We start from the raw sequence: 19,528 nt of genomic DNA on the forward strand, positions 1-19,528 counted from the left end.
AACCACTCTTCCCCTTTACCCTTGAGCTTCATTTCACTCAAAGCCAAAACGTCCAGGTTCCTTTCCTCAAACATACTACCTATCTCTCCTTTTTTCTCATCCTGGTTACACCCACACATATTTAGATACCCCAATCTGAGCCTTCAAGGATCATGAGCACTCCCTGCATGACTCCTTCTTCTGTTTCCCTGTATAAAAAGTTGAAATACAAGAAGGGGAGGGTATCTAGCCCCCCCCGCTCCAACCCCCTTTAGTCGCCTTCTACAACACACGGGGAATGCATGGGAGGTATACTTTCACAATGGTATTCACATTTATATGTTGATCTTAAATTACAGTACATTTTGTTTAATGAAATGCATCGGTGTCTATCTGTCTATATCTCTGATGCCCATGGAATAAGAGTCTCCATTTAACCCTCTCCTTAAATGACTCCTTTCCATACACCATTCTATGCATTCTGTCTCTGTTCTCTCCCTCCAGTATTCCTCCACTTTATAGGCCTGTGTCACAGGTAGTCTTCCACTCACTCCAACCCCTTTAACTGTAGTCATACACTTTCCTTGTAAACTCATAGTCTTGCATTCTTTCCACATGCCCAAATCCCCTCAAAGTAATATGTTTCACCCATTCTACCAATCTACAATTCACTCCTTTTGCATTCCTTGCCATACCACAACTCTCATATACCCTTTCATTTCTTTCTTCATTCCATCTAGTCACACCACATGCTCTTCTCAAGCAGCTCATTTCCACAGCCTGGATTCTTTGACCTCTGTGCTTCATTCCATATCCATGTTTTGGCTCCATTGGTCAGGGTTGGGAGGATTATGCTGTCCCCTAATCCTCTCTTCACTTCCATACTTACACCTCTACCCTTCATTATTTCATAAAGGGACCCAATGACTCATCTACCATGTACTGCTCTCTCCCTCCATATCACCACACTTACTCATGACAGCTCCCAGGTAATTAATCATACCCAGTTCTTCCAGTCTTTTTCTCCCCCATATTCACAGTACAATTTAGTATACTTTCTTCTTTCACTCTATATGGTCTTACAAAATCTATACTTTTCCTTTCAAACACCATTACTTTACTTTTATCTGCATTTACCTTCAATCTCCTATGCTTACACACATCTTAAAACACACTTACAACTTTCTGCAACTCCACTCTCAGCAAACTACACAGTATCATCTGCAAACAGGCTTACCAGTAGCCACCATATCTCACTGTCACACTCCATCTCTGCACCCCTTTTCCTTAGTTTTGCTTTCATCTCTCTTATCATTCTATCCATATATATATATATTTTTTTTTTTTATACTTTGTCGCTGTCTCCCGCGTTTGCGAGGTAGCGCAAGGAAACAGACGAAAGAAATGGCCCAACCCCCCCCCCCCATACACATGTATATACATACGTCCACACATGCAAATATACATACCTACACAGCTTTCCATGGTTTACCCCAGACGCTTCACATGCCTTGATTCAATCCACTGACAGCACGTCAACCCCGGTATACCACATCGCTCCAATTCACTCTATTCTTTGCCCTCCTTTCACCCTCCTGCATGTTCAGGCCCCGATCACACAAAATCTTTTTCACTCCATCTTTCCACCTCCAATTTGGTCTCCCTCTTCTCCTGACTCCCTCCACCTCCGACACATATATCCTCTTGGTCAATCTTTCCTCACTCATCCTCTCCATGTGCCCAAACCACTTCAAAACACCCTCTTCTGCTCTCTCAACCACGCTCTTTTTATTTCCACACATCTCTCTTACCCTTACGTTACTCACTCGATCAAACCACCTCACACCACACATTGTCCTCAAACATCTCATTTCCAGCACGTCCATCCTCCTGCGCACAACTCTATCCATAGCCCACGCCTCGCAACCATACAACATTGTTGGAACCACTATTCCTTCAAACATACCCATTTTTGCTTTCCGAGATAATGTTCTCGACTTCCACACATTCTTCAAGGCCCCCAGAATTTTCGCCCCCTCCCCCACCCTATGATCCACTTCCGCTTCCATGGTTCCATCCGCTGCCAGATCCACTCCCAGATATCTAAAACACTTCACTTCCTCCAGTTTTTTCTCCATTCAAACTCACCTCCCAATTGACTTGACCCTCAACCCTACTGTACCTAATAACCTTGCTCTTATTCACATTTACTCTTAACTTTCTTCTTCCACACACTTTACCAAACTCAGATAGGGGATTAAGAATACTTCCCACGTATTCCCTGCATGTCATAGAAGGCGACTAAAAGGGGAGGGAGCGGAGGGCTGGAAATCCTCCCCTCTCGTTTTTTTTTAATTTTCCAAAAGAAGGAACAGAGGGGGCCAGGTGAGGATATTCCAAAAAAGGCCCAGTCCTCTGTTCTTAACGCTACCTCGCTAATGCGGGAAATGGCGAATAGTTTAAAAGAAAAAAGAAAGATATATATATATATATATATATATATATATATATATATATATATATATATATATATATATCTATATATAGTAAAAAATCACAGTGACATCACACAGCCCTGCCTTATACCTACATGAATCCCAAAACTTTCACTCAACTCTCCATCCAATCTTATGCATCACATTTGCTCCTCTATAGAAGGTTTTTACACCATCCAATAATTTTCCCCTTTGCCATATATCCTTGACATCCCACAAAGTATTCCACTTGACTGTCATATGCTTTCTCCAGATTCATAAAAGCTGCATACAACTTAACTTTTGCCAAATACTTTTCCACAGTCATCTTCATTACAAAAATCTGATCCACACATCCCCTACCTTTCCCAAAACCTCCATGCTCTTCACTTATTCTGCATTCAGTCACTTCCATACACTTTTCCTGGTATACTTAAGACTTGTTACACTATTATTGCTACATACATCTTTAACACCTTTTCCTTTGAATAAAGGAACAATAATAGTTTTCACCCAATCCTCAGACACAATCTTCTGTTTCCATGCTAAATTACATGTAAGATACATCCACTCTATCATACTCTCTCCTCCATGGGTGTTACCAGGCTTTACCTGCAAGAGATTACATCACGAGAGAAGTCACCTTTGGCAAGGCTGTATCTTTGGGAGTCTACATTTCCCTGCTACTGGAAGTAGTGAAGTCTTGGGCTGCAAGAACCTTTCAGAAGAGTTCATGAGTAACAACAGACCCCTTTACGGATATGGTTCCAGGGGTAATTATTGATGAAAATGAATTTAAAAGCACGTTTAATGAGAAACATTTTATTAGTGTCCAAATAGTTGTCTCTGTAATGTTGGGATGAGTTTTGTGATGTACACTGAAGCAACAGCCTCTTGAAGTATAGCTCATCTTTAATAATTACCAATTACCATGGTATGCAAATGAGAATGGGCCATAAGTAAAACAAAGGCTCATGCCAGGATGAGATCGAGTGAATCCAGCACTGCTATACATAGATAGTCTATCTTTATCTTCATGTAGTACTGGCTATGATAAACATGTGAAGCATCTGGTTACGTGCATTATTTATAGTTAAAGGATATGAGCACATTTTTTCATAAACAGATATACAAAGAGACATACAAACTGACATGGGTAGTGAGCCACACACATTCAAGATTCATTCATATTTTCATCACACTCTGGGTGTATCACATGCTGGATGAGACTGAATATAACTTAATTATTCGCTCTAAGAACCCTGGGCTTGGTATGGGATGTGCATCAAAGACGGTACAAATGACATACTAAAAGAAATTATTTTTTACCATATCCAGCATTGTTACATCACTATAATATTGCAATCAGTGGAAGAGAAGGGATTGGAGGGACCAAATCTAACAATAATATGCTTAGAACACTCATGAAGCATATTGTTAGAACATTTGTTTGATGGAGTCTATATGATGAACATATAACAGGCATGTGACTTAACACCACCAATAGTGCCAGTCCTTGGGACTGAAAATATAACCACAAATAAGTGGCTGGGAAAGTGATACTCATACTATTGGTACCAAGTTTTGGTACCAAGTTAACCATTATATTCAGGTTACTATAGATAAAGGTTCTTTGTACAGCCTATTTTTCTTTTTCTTTTGCATAATTCACAAGTTTTCAGATACAATGAGCTGAGAAAAAGAATGTTCATAATCAATGTCAGGTTTCCCTTGCTATTGTTAGTTTCACATTAATCTTGTCATATGATGTCCATGAGGCCTCTTTCTTGACTAGTGGCAAGTTGCTTCCTGGGTAAAGAAAAGTTAGTTAAATTTTGTTCTTGATAGCTTCAGTGATTAGAAATTAAAGTTATTTCAATTTAAGAGACTTATGCACATGAAGGGTCAAAAATTAGTTTGAAAAATTATCAAAGGTTTACATTTAGTTTAGTTTACTGTTTTACAAAAACACACTCTTTACCTATTAACTTTAGAAGTGTCAGCATGAGGCATTCTTCACTTTACATGTAGTTGAAAAATTTTCGTCTCCAACGAGCTCATGGCATATAGTGCATATCCTTCTTTTCCTCATAGCATGTCTTGACAGTCAAAAGTAAATATATTACAATATAATTACTGTGCTTCTGACTGTCCACAGCTACTTCACCATACATCTTGTTACCCTCTCTGCATGTCCTGACAGTCAGCAGTATCTTAATTTTGTCACCTGATGTCTGACAGTCAGCAGCTAATGGACCATCTTGCTGCACCACCACTTTTCTAGACACATACTTCTCAAATTTCCAAAAATATGCTTCTTGAGTGTAGTGCTACTGAGATGCTGTTGCATGTAATTTTGCATGTTTGTCATAAAGGTGTTCTCAATTTACTTTCTCAAACATCTCTGTCATTGTTCCCTTTTACTGGCTCAACTTGTGTTCTTCCTGAAGCAGATGTACAAATCATCTTACATGTCATGAATCTGCATTATTCATTTCATATTAAAACTGGAAAAGGAAAGCCAATTTTATGCGACATGATTATAACTGTAAGATAAGGAGGGCTTACAAGAAAAGATATCAAGGGAAGTATGAGTGACTAGACTTTTCAAGTTGCCATGCTCAAAGGAGAGAAAAATATCCACTATATATCACCTCTGCTAGCCACCAAAACTGAAGATGTAAGCAATATAGGGCACCTCCCAGCAGCAAACAACACATTCCAGCAGCACAAAGTCTCAAAAGTAAATCAAAGAGCTAATGTATATACATCTGAGATCAAAGATTATTAAGATCTAATTTAAATCACTAAGGGCATTAATAAGCTGAAGGATATTGTCTTGCCATATCAAACGACAACAAAAGTCTGTCACACAGTGTTACTGCTTGAATAAGAGAGTATGACCATTAAAATGATGGCATGATCTTCATGGGTTAAAAAATGCACAAATGATAACCATATAAGCTCTTGCAGTCTGGACACAAAGAGACACAAAAGGATGTACCTTATGGAATGGCAAGCATGAATATTCAAGTGACTTAAATTATAGAAACTTAGAAAACCAATGTTGTAGAAAATCAAATAAATCATAAAAGACTATTCTATGAGAGATGGCAGACATAAGAGAAATATAAGGAGATAAACTACCAACATGAAAATAATGCATAACAACCAAAGGAAGACTAAGACATGCTAAAGTGTAAGGTTGCATACTGAATTAATTTCAGGTGATACTGACTGTATAATAATCATTTTGTATTGCAGGCATCTGATAATCTATGAGACATTGATAAATGCTGTAATAATGATTCTAACAAAGCACAGTGTGTTTTTCCTTTACTTATCAGTGATTTACCTTATGTTTCTGGAAGCATTTCCCACATCCCAGACAATGACATCCCATGTCGTAGCTGGGTGACTGGTCTTCTATTAACAGCCCAGCATCAGTAAAGGCTATGTATTAATTTTCTATTCAAATCATGATATGGATGCTGCTTGCAGAGCCGCTGGGTGTAGTTTCTAAAACCCTGTGAATGTAGCGTTTCTGTCTACATGGTCAATGAACTGGTAAGAGCTACATGTCCCCATGGTAGCAGGGCCCCTAAACTGCCCAAACTACACTGTCCACCTGCCAATCAACAGTTCACTGAGCACTTCCACGAGCATAATGAATATTGCTCATCATGAGTAGCAAAGTCTTCCATGTAGTACTCAACACACCTCTGTCTTGACACAAGAGGCCAAGCCCTTCCTGAAGTGAAGAGTGGTCAGTGATATCATCTGAGCCAATACAAAAAATGCAATAACATGCATGATAACCAAAGTAATAAATGAATATAATATATTACATACAGCCACTGGAATGTTCTACAGAAACACTACAATAAATAAAGCAACTGACACATATCCCACATACCTTACATTTCAGGAAGATTTGCTTGAGGCAGACTCCAATGTTACACTCCTTTATGAAACTTGTCAGTGTTTAAGACAGCAAAAAAGTTTTCTTCCTCATCCAGCATGTCATTAAATGTCAATAGTTACTGAACAATACCAAAAAACATGTCTTCTAATACTTTTATAGTACCTATTAACCACTGTATTTATTCATTTACAACCAGAAACTTAAAAAAAATTCACCATAAACACATACTGTTGTTAACAGACACTCTTCTTGCACTCACTACGCACAGACCATCCACCCTCCATACAACTGCCCATGTTATCAAAGTCTAGTAGTACATTTCTGCAGGTCGAAGCTTCACGTCAATTTCGCTGACCTCCCAAAGGGTCTTTGCCAGTGTGCGGTCTTTCGCCAGCGATGAGCAGGCAGCCTCCTGGGGAGGAGGGAAGGAATAGATGATGTTTTGGTGGATTTGTGGAAGCAGTAGTGATAATAGTAGTGGGGAGGAGGGTCCCATGAGGAGATGATGTTTTGGTAGACTAAGAAGAGTAGTGGTAAGGGATAATTGTTGCAGAAAGAACATGAGTAGTAGTAGTAGGAACAGTATTAGTAGCAATAAAAACAATACTTTTAGCAGTAATTTTGGTGATTGTGATAACTGTAGCAGGTGTAGCAACAAGATTTTGTAATATGTACCAGTATTAGTAGTAGCAGTTGTAGAAATAAAAGTATTTGTAGTAGCAGTAATAAAAGAAATAATAATAGCAACAGCAAGTGTATGATAAATAGCTGCAGTAACTGCACTAAAAATTGTCGCAATAATAATAGCTGAAATAGCACTGGTAACAGTAATATCTGTAGGAAAGGTGCATGCAGTAGTTGTATGATGAACAGCAGTAATAGTGGCATGAGCACAAGCAATATAACTTGTAGTAGCATTCTTTGCTTTAATAAAAGTAGCAGTGATAGTGGTACTAGTTTAAATAGAAGCAGCAGCAGCAGCAGCAGTAGTAGTAAAATCAACAATGATATCAGCAAAAGTATCTACAATATTTATTAATTTATAATTACCTCAGGTTCAATTTTTACAAACACAAGAATATCTTTTCTGAAGGTTCCTGGCTGCACTACCTCCAGCGGCAGGTAAGTGTAGACTCCTCTGGAGTAATAAGTTCTTTGACAGGACAGTACACCCAATAATACAACTTTGCCAAAGGTGACATCTCACTTGCCATGTAACCTTGACCATGCGGAGTCCATTAACACCCATCCAAAGTACCAAAAGCACAAACACCAGTGTCACAATAAACTGCAACACTATCAACACATAACATCAGTAGCATTATCCATAATAGCAGCAGCAACAATTGCAAAACACAATACAGTACCAACAGTAGCAGCAGTAACAACAACTGCACACGTCACAACAGGGAACATATATAGAATGTATAACAGTATCAGCAGCAGAAACCAGACAAGGAGAGACACTAGTAATATTACACGTGGTGGTAAGAGCCAAAGCCCATGAGGGAGGGGTGCAGGGGGTACATCATACCAGGGCCAGGGGGTTCAAAAGAGGGCCTAGGAATTTCCTAGGGTCTCAGATAATGTTTGCATACATTGAAGACTGGCACTCACATTTTGAGTAAGCCTACATGGTAAAATATAAAATATTCTTAAAGCACAAGTGAAGTAGACACTACAGCTATGGCATAAAACCGCAGTGGATAAAACCAGGAAGGGGACAGCTATCAGCTAAAGAGGGAAGGCCATAACATCATTTTCCTGGCAAAAAACAGAAGTAAATAACAATAACGATGGAAGTCCATTACTACCTTACCTTACACTCCTCGAAATATTTACCCGAAACGTCCTCAACATCTTCAGCCACCGACAGGTAGATTGTTGTCTGCGCCCCCAGCACACTGTCCTGAGGGTGGGACAAGACAGGTCGTTCAGTCATTCCAGGTACGCAGTCCAGTGGAGCAAATCATTCTAATGCGTCAAAGACTATCTTACACAGTTTTTGATATTGCGTAGACAAGAGACTGCGGAAACTAAGTCAAGGAAACACGTCTTATAAGTATTGATACTTCCTCAACAGCTTAATAATTATCCACACACGCATAATTACTTATACCATGACACACAGGCAAATCTATCATCCTGGTGCACAGGGCAGAAAGAATACTTCCCACGTATTACCTGCGTGTCGTAGAAGGCGACTAAAAGGACCATGGGGCTGGAAATCCTCCCTCTAAGTTTTTATTTTTCCAAAAGAAGGAACAGAGAAAGGTGCCAAGTGAGAATTTTTTCCTAAAAGGCTCACTCCTCTGTTCTTTATGCTACCTCGTGAACGCGGGAAACAGGTGATTATATATATATATATATATATATATATATATATATATATATATATATATATATATATATATATATATATATATATATATATTTTTTTTTTTTTTTTTTTTTTTTATACTTTGTCGCTGTCTCCCGCGTCTGCGAGGTAGCGCAAGGAAACAGACGAAAGAAATGGCCCAACCCCCCCCCCCCATACACATGTACATACACATGTCCACACACGTGTATACATACCTACACAGCTTTCCATGGTCCACCCCAGACGCCTCACATGCCTTGATTCACTCCACTGACAGCACGTCAACCCCTGTATACCACATCGCTCCAATTCACTCTATTCCTTGCCCTCCTTACACCCTCCTGCATGTTCAGGCCCCGATCACACAAAATCTTTTTCACTCCATCTTTCCACCTCCAATTTGGTCTCCCTCTTCTCCTCGTTCCCTCCACCTCCGACACATATATCCTCTTGGTCAATCTTTCCTCACTCATTCTCTCCATGTGCCCAAACCATTTCAAAACACCCTCTTCTGCTCTCTCAACCACGCTCTTTTTATTTCCACACATCTCTCTTACCCTTACGTTACTTACTCGATCAAACCACCTCACACCACACATTGTCCTCAAACATCTCATTTCCAGCACATCCATCCTTCCAGCACATCCATCCTATATATATATATATATATACACACAGTACTAATTTATAACCCCAGGATCCTTTTCTCTGGAAACGCTCCTGCAGCTTCAGGACTTGTGCTACTTCTAGTAGCAATGAAATGATGGACTACCCTGAAGTTAGAAGTACTTCGACAAGACTTTACTCTCAAACAACAAATGATGATACATCCTCGTTTGATATGAATATTCACAAGTAAGTGTAACTTCAAGCCGGCTGAATCCAGGACCAATGACACACACACTTACACATGAATATAGGCACATCCTATAATTCAATAGCACCAAGTTAAGAGAGCGGGTGGACTAGAGTAAGCTGAGAAACCCTACCTTGCCAACGACTTTAACGAGGAAGTTGAGCGCTTGAGTGAGTGCCCTGAGCAGCCAGCTCCTCGAGGCCTTGTCCTTTACAAAGAATTCTGTGGATACAGCGCCGGGATGCAGTGTGTTGGTTGTCACTCCTGGGAAAGATCACAAGTTAACACCTGGAGACTTTAGCTACCTCAAGCAGGGCCCCTGTATCGTTGTGCTTTCGAGGATGAATGGACACTACAGATAACATGGTCCTGCTGTTTTATCTCGTTCATGAATTCCTTCAGCCCGGAGGCCATGTGATGGGCATTGAAGGGAACACAGATAGTGAGAGGTGGTAAGGACGTCCATGAGTGTTCCTAAGCTTCTAAAAATAGGGGCTACTCTCAGTATACAAACGTCAAAATACCATACGCAGTTTGTGAGGGAAGTTACCTGATCCACGAAGTTTCTGTGCCAGTTCAAAGGTAAACAGAATGTTGCAGAGTTTGCTCTGAGCGTAGGCTGACATAGTGCCATAGGACTTCTTCTCATAGTTGAGATCCCTTGGGTCAATGTTCATGGTGAACATATGGGCGGCCGAGGCCACGTTAATAACGCGGCTCGGGGCGCTCTGCTTCAGCCGTTCTGTCGAAAGTGTTGGTCACAATAAAGGAAATATGAATAGATTGTATCAAAAAGCAAAATATTTTTTTATCATATACCTAAGCTAAAGTGTTGAATTTTGTCTTGTGTTTCATTGGTATATCAGAGTTTCTAGAAAATGGCTGTTCTCTTTAGTCAGTACTGTAAAAAATATTGGCACCAACTCAACTCCTGTTACAATGCACAACTGAATCCGGGACAAAGAAAGCCCTCGCCAAAGTTAAGTCTAGTAAGGATAAACGAACAGAGTTATCTGGCTGACACTGACTGAGGAGGAGGTTGGTGAGGAGGAAGTGGCCGTAGTGGTTGGTGGCCATGGTCAGCTCAAGTCCGTCCCGCGTCACCTGTCGCTTCTCAGGGCCCACGATACCCGCATTGTTCACCTGCGCCACATGACAAAATGTTTACACGTGCACTCATTCATGGAAGGATGAATATATTTTAATGCACTCACACACCAGATGATTATATGTACATCATAAAAATGCATACATCTACATTATGCATCCCCCCTCCTGCGGAATTAGAACTGCTGCTACTAAACTGAAATTGACTGGGACAATCTTATGAACTTATGATACACCAGCATGTTACAAAGTCTTGCAATACTACACAACTGTCATCCCCAGCCATCATTACTATGAAATTCACAGGAGCCGCATTCTCACCAGAACGTGAATGGCTCTCTCTGTGCCTAAGATCTCCCGCGCGAACTCCCGCACCGACTGTAGGTCTGCCGTGTCCACCAACCGCGCCACCACCTCTTTGTTGCCCGTGGAGCGCATGATCTCATCTGTGTGGAGCGAGTTAGTATTTCATGAAGCAACTGCAGCTTGAAGACTGGGAGTAGGTCCCCCCCAGCCAGTAGCGTGACACACACACACACACACACACACCACTGTTTGGTGAAACACCAATATTTATTGACAAACATTATGCCTGGTGTAATCGTTCACAGTTTGACTTGGCTTAACCTAAGTATCCTGACCCATCACATTTGCCCCTTTTACCCATGACTCCACCCTCGTTGAGTATGACGTGACCAAGGATCATGGACAGGAGCCGTGTCGCTGTGCTCAAGGGGTTAACGTAATGTCACAGTTTGCAAAGGCTTCACCTTTTTTTGTAAGAGAAGAAAAGCTCGATATACATACAATCTTCACAAAAGCCAGGCTTCCAATGAAAAAAAGGGAAAGAAGGATAATGACCTTTTTTCAGGTAGAAAAAAGACTGGATGCATTGTATAGAAATGGACGATAGGTGTTCAGTGTGCGGGAAATAAATGTGACGAGTCTAGCCTGGAGGTTCAGTATAATTCTAATAAGTATAGTATCCTGACACGAAGGGTGTGACATGGTTCCGGCCATCACTTTACTCTTAAAATCTAATGATACGGAGAATGTATGATGGCTCGCATTACTCTTAAAATCTAATGATACGGAGAATGTATGATGGCTCGCACCAGAATGCTAAATTACACTTAGAGGAATACATTTTCGCTGTTACTATGAAAATATGGCTAATGCATAAGCACCTGAGACTGTTCACGTCAGCCAACTGTAATCTACACGTACCTGTTTATACCTGATACACTACGCTTGTCATCTGCTACTCCTCTGCTCACCAATACCCTTATTATCTCGTTATTTTCACTCACATTTGCCCACCTGTCACTAGCACCTGCCTGCCGTAACCATTCACCTGCCATATCCACCCACCTGCAACCATCTGCGCCTTCATTAAGTTCCTGCAGGCGAGGATGACCCGAGCACCGCGTCGTGCTAGGTCCCGCGCGGTCTCCTTCCCAATACCTGATGGGCCAAATGAGATCAGAATTGGATATAGTTTAGGATATGAACCTAAGTCGAGGTGGGGAGGGAGGTTGGCTCCCGCTGTAATGAGTTTTATGAAACAGCACGGGGGTAGGGGGAATGGTTAAACCACTCCAGCATGAGATTGGGCAGCCGGGGTCTGAATGTGTCAATGACCATTAATGGTGTCTCCACTAGCGAAAGGTTTCTGGCCATGTTGTAGGGGAAACAAAAAAAAAAAAATCGAAGTGAAATGGTGACAAGAGAGGGACAGAGGGGAAAATAAAAGTCAGCTTATGATGCATTAAAGGTGAGGCGCGCTGAACGTGCTGATTGAGAAAGGTTGCAGCGTACCTCGCTGTGAGGAATGGGCAGATTATCGAAAATATGTTAAAAACAACAACAGTGTTCTGTATATATTATCCTAAAAAAAAAAAAGGACCAACCTGAGGAAGCACCGGTGACGATGGCAGTTCGACCTCGTAACGATCGCCTCGAAGTACATTTGCCTGAGCGCCGACGGTAAACGAAGCCCGTCAGCATCAGTACGAGCAGCGTAGTCAGCAGCATTGTGACTCAGTCCTGCTGCTACTAGCTCTCGTTTTACTTTTTTCCCTGTCCCACCTACCAAAACGACAATGACGGCCTGAAAAAAGGAACAAGTCTTTCTCACTTTAATATTATGTATTGATGTTTCGTTAAGTCTGCACCCGCTTCGTCAGCTTTGACCCCTCTGCGAGTCTAGTCACACACAAAGCCCAACGACCAATCAAGTGACTGCAAACTTCCGTTACAAAGGTTATACATACACCCACTTCACGCAATAAACATTTCATACAATTCCAACAACCTGTATCAAAATCAGTTTAATTATTACATAAGGGTAGCCACAAAATATATTCCATTGACCTGAGAAAAGGAAATGAGTCTAACTTTATTAAAGTTTATGAATAGATTTGACGAATATCAGTACAGAAAGGTTCTGTTTGAATACTAAGTAAAATGGGAGGAAAAATCAACTGAAGGACATAAGAACGTAAACAATAAAATGGATAAGATTTGAAAAAAACGATTTTGTAAGACATAATGATTATCGTATTGAATCACTGAAGTTTAAAACTTACTCGCTATCGGCACTAATGGGTAATCCAACAACTCACCACTTGGAACACAGATAAACACGACACAACTCACCATCACAAGAACACATTTACAAATAAACACATACATTACTACAAACAAATAAATAAGAGCTCTTTCCCTACTCATTTTCTGGAATAAATTAGCAATTAGCATAAATAGGACACGTAAATCACCCATACCATCCGCTCAACATTGACACAACCAAACCGCAATGCACAACCAACAGACATGCAAGCAAGCACTCGGGAGAGCAAACTACTCATCACACACTCAGTAACTGGCAATCGAGCTGCAGCGATCACCAAGAACACGTAAAAAAAAAGTCATCAGTGGACTACTTACTGTGAAACCTTGCGAGAGCTCGGGTCGCAGGGAACTGGTCGACTCCAGGCAGGTGGCATCCCTCAAGAACTTCCCACGAAGACGACATGATGCCAGAAACTCACACACACACACATGCACGGGTGGAACTATTTCTGTAAATTGATTTCGTTGGTCAAAAGTGTCATTATAGAAGATAAAGGACACAAGAGAGGGGTAGTCAAAATGAAAAATAACGGGAAAGAAAACAGTGAAAACGTGAACATTGGTTTTTTTTACTAATTTCTGAAGCAATATATGAAAGTGTCGCTCACAAAAACCCCGTTACAAGAGCACCATCTTTGACTGTTTTTTCAGGGGGTCAATAAAGTTAGATTTGATACTTCAGGAAACCTTACCTAAACCTTTAGGAAAGTTTACATGCATATCAAGATAAATCAGCTGACTGGCAAACTACAAAAGAGAGAAGTGTCAGGGATGGTACAACAGACGAATATGAAGAGGTTTAACAAATGTTTCTATCAGTCTAACGAATTGACGTAATGTGTGAACGTAACAGACAGACATAACGAACAAATGTACTGAATAAAACAGGATAAAGTTATGATATCCAACATTATAAACTCACAAGAACAGCGTCCATGAATAGGAAGAGGCTAGCAACATCACGGTGGATGGAAAGAAATGGCTGAAAAGAGATAAAGCTTAGAGAAGTAATAAAAGGACTTTTCATTCCTCTTTGACCAATACAGAAGGGTAGAAAAAGCCACTCTTAATATTAAAGCAAAACTCCAAACTGGAGGGAATAAGACCCCTGTTGATATGACACAGCTACTCACGAGTGAAATAATTATATTCTTATACAAATATCCCAGCTTTTGAGGTTTTTATGTTGATTATGTGAGACTTATCCAAGATAGAGTGAAGGATATGGTTATGCCCAACACGTTTATGCTATTTGGTAATCCGAAAATGAAGAGAGTGAAATTTAGAGAAACGCGAGTTGAAACTGCGTTTTAGCACTAGTGAATTTGACCAGGTTACCACTTCCCCAATCTTAAATATTGCACGGATCCCATTCAAGAGTTGTGTTTAGTACGAAAAAGAGAACGAACGTTAGGGTTAAAAGAGGAGCAGAGGTGAGTTGAAGTATGGAGAGTGGAATCACGATGTTAAGGGTGAATATAACCACTTAGATAGTGAAAAGATCATTGACACAGAGCAGAGAGAGAGAAGATGACACGACAGAATGCAGGATACCAGTGTTGATAAAACATGAAGTCGCTTCATCGAAGAGCAGAGCACTAGACCGGTTGGAGAGGAAGCTTTGCATTACGGAACAGAAACAGAAAATTCAAAGAAAAGTTTGAAATACAAAGACCTATGCCAAAGCCCGTCAAGCATTTTGGAGATCAAAGGTTAGTTAAAATCTCTGTGGGAAGAGGACTACAGATGGGTCACAAGGCAGAGATCACCAGCAGAACTTCTATGGCAAAAGCCATATTGGTAACTGGGAATGGGATCTGAGTGTTTACGAAAATGAGAATTAGGAATAGCTAGGAAGAGTTTGTTGACAGCAAAAGTGAGAGACATGGGGCGATGATTAGAACGATCATTCTTGGAGACGTGTGTTACATCAAGGCAAAATTCCAAGAAAGGAAGAACATGGGCTGTGAAACAGAGATGAAATAGGCGAGCAAGGATCAAGGTTAACCTTTGGATTCGAGGAGATATGCCATCAGGGCTAGTCGCCGTGTCCACTTGATGCTGGGGTTATGCTCGGAGGAAAATGTGTATAGAGGAGTGTATCGGTTCAGTGGGAAAAAATGTGGGAGTAGGACTAGACATGGAGTCATTCATATGGAATTAGATGGGAATAAGTACGGGAAAGTGCAGCTTTGGCCACTGGAGATTGAGCCATAAATTGGTTAGTTTCGAAGAGAGGAGGAAATGATGAATTGAAGAAGTTACTGAAATTTTTTTGATCAAGGGCCAGAAAGATTTAATAGTAGGGATCAGATCAGCACACATCCTATCATGAAGGTATGTTAAATATGTCATTTACTGGTAGGATCAAACATTCTCCTCCTCTTTCATTTCTCTCCTTTATTATTACTATCATTATATTAATTATACTTAATCACTGTTTCCCGTGTCAGCGAGGTAGCGCAAGGAAACAGACGAAGAATGGTCTAACCACTCATATACACATATATACACATAAACGCCCATAGACGCATATATACATTTCACCGTATACATACATATACATACAGAGACATATACATATATACACATGAACATATTCATACTTGCTGCCTTCATCCATGCTCGTCGCCACCCCGCCACTCAGGAAATACACCCCCCCCCCCCGGAAAGGTAGCGTCAGGAAAAGACAAAAAGACCAAATTTGTTCACACTCAGTCTCTAGCTGTCATGTGAAATGCACCGAAACCACAGTTCCCTTTCCACATCCAGGCCCCACAAAACTTTCCATGGTTTACCCCAGACGCTTAACATGCCCCGGTTCAATCCATCTTTTTGGCAAATTTATCATCACCTCCGGTATGCTGTGGTTTGACTTCCAAAGTGTAGTCTCTAAATCCCATTTCTCCATTATCGACTAATAAGCTATACTTCTGTAAACTACTTTTAAATTACTTTCCAATGTTAGGCATTCCCAGCCCTTGTTGAGGGTGTGCTGTGTGTGATTTGATCTTCATCCTCTTTACAATCCTCTCTGGATCTCTGCATTTTCTCTTCTGATCTTTCATAATGAACACCCAACGAAACCCTTCATCGCCAACACTTATCTTTGCCTCAACAACCCCCAGATCCCAACACGCGATCATATAATTAAACTACAGACATTTCTTTTTGTTCCAACTATATTTTTCTATCCGTAATTCCAAACTTCAAAGCAACATCCCCATGTCTGTTGCGTCAGTTAACTCTCTTATCGTGTTTCTTGCCTTTATTGTTACTGATTAACTCACATCCAGTCCAAATATCATTACTGTCCTATATATTTCGACCTCCTTCATCAGCCGTACAGTATTTGGTCTAACCATTGCTAGTTGACTACCTCAACTCATTTAAACGCTCGTTTCGACTGTTCGCAAACATGTCTTTTTTTCTCATGCATTTATTGTTTCGACACTGCAGGTTGTCTGCGGTTTCAATACTTAACATCTCCCCGTTGAAATCTTCCTTAATATTGTAAATAAATCTTTCTAATCCCGCTTTGTAATCTTCCGAGTATGTGTAATTATTTGTAGAATACGAGGAGGAGTTCTACTGTCAAGTGTATTTTGCTAGATCTTCGCCTGGTGATCTGGGAATAAAATCATGATGCTTGTGGGAGTTCTTTCGATGAAGGACGTATATAACTTTTTTGTTTTCTCAATAAAACACGTAAAAATTGTCATAACCTCTCGATAAAGGACGTATATAACTTTTTTGTGTGTTATCAATAAAACACGTAAAAATTGTCATAACCTCTCGATAAAGGACGTATATAACTTTTTTGTGTTATCAATAAAACACGTAAAAATTGTCATAACCTCTCGATGAAGGACGTATATAACTGTTTTGTGTGTTCTCTATAAAACACGTAAAAATTGTCATAACCAGTACATTTTCGACAAAAATCCAAAATAGTTCACTGTATTCTAAACACACATCGTAAATGTATGTAGCTTACCAAGTTTTACCATTCAAATGCTAAAATCCTCGCATCGCCAAGTCACCCTTACCTCTTCCTTGCAAACAGATATCTTGCTTAGCACTGACTTGTGAAAAACCTGTGTGTGACCTCAAGTTACTGGTGGGGATCAGAATATACGTCACGATTTTAAATGATGGATTAAATATATCCTGCTGATCGTAAGAAGGGTTACGAAAGTAGCCAGTGGTGCCACACGTTCATCGGCCATCTGACATAACCAGGAACGCGGCACTTGTAATGAAAGACAAAATTACAAATTATGACCTTTAATAAACATCGTTTTAAACTCATACACGTTTGCCATGTGTATCCCAATTACTTCCTCGCCTAAGTGGATTGTTGCTATGAGCAGAACTTGTCGCTTTATGTACTTTGCTTCTGCCGAGACAAAATATATGTCCGATTACAGGTAAATGACTAAAATCTTATATGAAAAGATATATCAAGACTAAATTACAGAAAAATATGTTACATGTTTGGCTTAAGAACATCGTAATCGTTGTCTTTGTTGTTTGCTAACGAAACCGAATGTGAATGTTATCACGAAATTCATCGCAAATGCCCTTGGAGCTCATGCTTGGCCAGGGGTTTGGCAACGTCGTGAAAGGAGTTAGGTCAGGCGGTTAAGTTAGGGTTTATTTAGTGTATGGAAGTAGACGTTTAATCCAAAACCCATCGCCCTTCGTTGTATTGAAAAGTAGGTCATGCTTAACTCGTTTTTCTAGGCCCAGCTTACCGAGATTTATTCCTCACAATCATCATACACAAACCCTTCCCCCTTCTGCAAACCATTGTGAAACTCCTCTCATATGCAGAAGACTTCACAGTAACACTACAGCACCCTTACACTACATAAGCAACGACAAACAGGCAGCACTACATCGAACATATTGAATATTCTCACTCAAAACAGAATACCTGCATCTCCATAGAAATCCACCGACGGTCTTGTAACATAAAACAAGTACAAATTTAACTTGAACCCTTCCATAACCATGATTGGTCAACCACTTCAACTTCAGAGAACTCCACCCATACTTGTTAGCACGTACAACACAAAGTAATATCTACTCCCCACACACACACACAAAAAAAAAAAAAAATACACAAAACGCCAAAACCTAAACGCCCTAGAACATTTACTAGCACTAATATTGGCCAATGGAGAGAATCCCTTCGTACACTTTACAAAGTTCATCTGCCCCCAACCTATACTACGCCTCACCTGCCAGTTCTTCAACCCTTTCAAAAGCAAACATAATAAAACTGCAATCCACACGAAACAAGGCTTTCAGAACAACCACATACCTTCAACTCATACATGCTGGAGGGTGAAAGGCATGCACAGGAGAGTAAATTGGAAAGATGTTGTATACTGGAGTCAACATGCTGTCAATGGACTGGACCAGGGTATGTGTAACGTCTGGGGTAAACATGGAATGGTCTGTGGAGCCTGGATGTGGCTAGGGACCTTTGGTTTTGGTGCATTACACATGGCATTACACATGTGAACGAATGTGGCCTTTTTTTTTTGTCAGTTGTCCAGGTGGGACCTTGCTGACACGGGATAGGCAATGCTTTTTTCCTGTTGGGTGAGTTGGCACTGGGAATGTATGAAGGCAAGCAAGTATGAATATCTATAAATGTATATACCAGTGTATGTGTTATGTACAATACTAAAAACTCACCATATCCCAAGATTGTTCATCCCTTGATGAAACTGAACACTTGCTACTCAGTTGCCCTGCACCCTCCCCACATAAGTCACCAAACTTTATGACCTATGGTCCTAACCTGAGAGCTGTGGGTGCCTCATACAGATAAAAGTGATTCCTGGGGCAGGAAGTATATCAATTATCCCAGCCACAGAACATCAAAATAGTGGGTATTCATGAAAAAACAAGGCACCTTCAAATATTTTTGTAACAGAAAAGGACACTTCTAGGCAGAGGAGGTGACAGCTCAGGCCTCCCACTCCCTCAGGATGTCAATGTATATAGATTCATATGCTCTACTATGCACAACTGTGAAGAGGAAGTATTTCACATGAGGATGCCAAAGGAATGAGATGCAACAGAAGTGTTTTGTAAGAGTGAGTGAATGGAGACTCAGTTTACTGGACAAATCAACTCAGTGTGCAAATTGAAAAAATAAGAGTTTGGAAGCTCAT

The 19,528-nt window shown here is 40.4% G+C and overlaps 1 protein-coding gene across 4 annotated transcripts; it reads right to left on the reverse strand.

The window, feature by feature from the left end:
- Positions 1 to 3,259: 3,259 nt before the first annotated feature.
- LOC139766205 (retinol dehydrogenase 13-like) lies at positions 3,260 to 15,004 on the reverse strand. 4 transcript variants are annotated; one of them, XM_071694504.1, is made up of 12 exons: positions 13,653 to 15,004; positions 12,614 to 12,813; positions 12,075 to 12,167; positions 11,025 to 11,149; positions 10,625 to 10,739; positions 10,147 to 10,338; positions 9,730 to 9,860; positions 8,221 to 8,287; positions 6,370 to 6,790; positions 5,809 to 6,204; positions 4,435 to 4,897; positions 3,260 to 4,262 (listed from the first exon to the last, which is right to left on the reverse strand). In XM_071694504.1, exons 2-9 carry the CDS (start codon positions 12,735 to 12,737, stop codon positions 6,720 to 6,722), a joined length of 918 nt encoding a protein of 305 aa, XP_071550605.1. In that variant the 5' UTR covers positions 12,738 to 12,813; positions 13,653 to 15,004; the 3' UTR covers positions 3,260 to 4,262; positions 4,435 to 4,897; positions 5,809 to 6,204; positions 6,370 to 6,719. The 4 variants fall into 4 exon arrangements, with proteins under 4 accessions (XP_071550605.1, XP_071550602.1, XP_071550604.1 ...); XM_071694501.1 differs by having other exon boundaries at positions 8,198 to 8,287; positions 13,653 to 14,963; XM_071694503.1 differs by having other exon boundaries at positions 4,435 to 4,960; positions 8,198 to 8,287; positions 13,653 to 14,963.
- Positions 15,005 to 19,528: the final 4,524 nt, after the last annotated feature.

This window comes from Panulirus ornatus, chromosome 57 (assembly GCF_036320965.1).
Source record: "Panulirus ornatus isolate Po-2019 chromosome 57, ASM3632096v1, whole genome shotgun sequence".
Taxonomy (NCBI): domain Eukaryota; kingdom Metazoa; phylum Arthropoda; class Malacostraca; order Decapoda; family Palinuridae; genus Panulirus; species Panulirus ornatus.

Bases quoted from the DNA above. Each gene is read 5' to 3' on its own strand.
- LOC139766205 (XM_071694501.1), bottom strand. From the start codon at position 12,737: ATGCTGCTGACTACGCTGCTCGTACTGATGCTGACGGGCTTCGTTTAC. The intron at 12,168-12,613 runs GTTGGTCCTTTT...TTGGCCCATCAG, and splicing joins CGTCACCGGTGCTTCCTCAG to GTATTGGGAAGGAGACCGCG. The intron at 10,740-11,024 runs GTGAGAATGCGG...CATGTGGCGCAG, and splicing joins AGAGAGCCATTCACGTTCTG to GTGAACAATGCGGGTATCGT.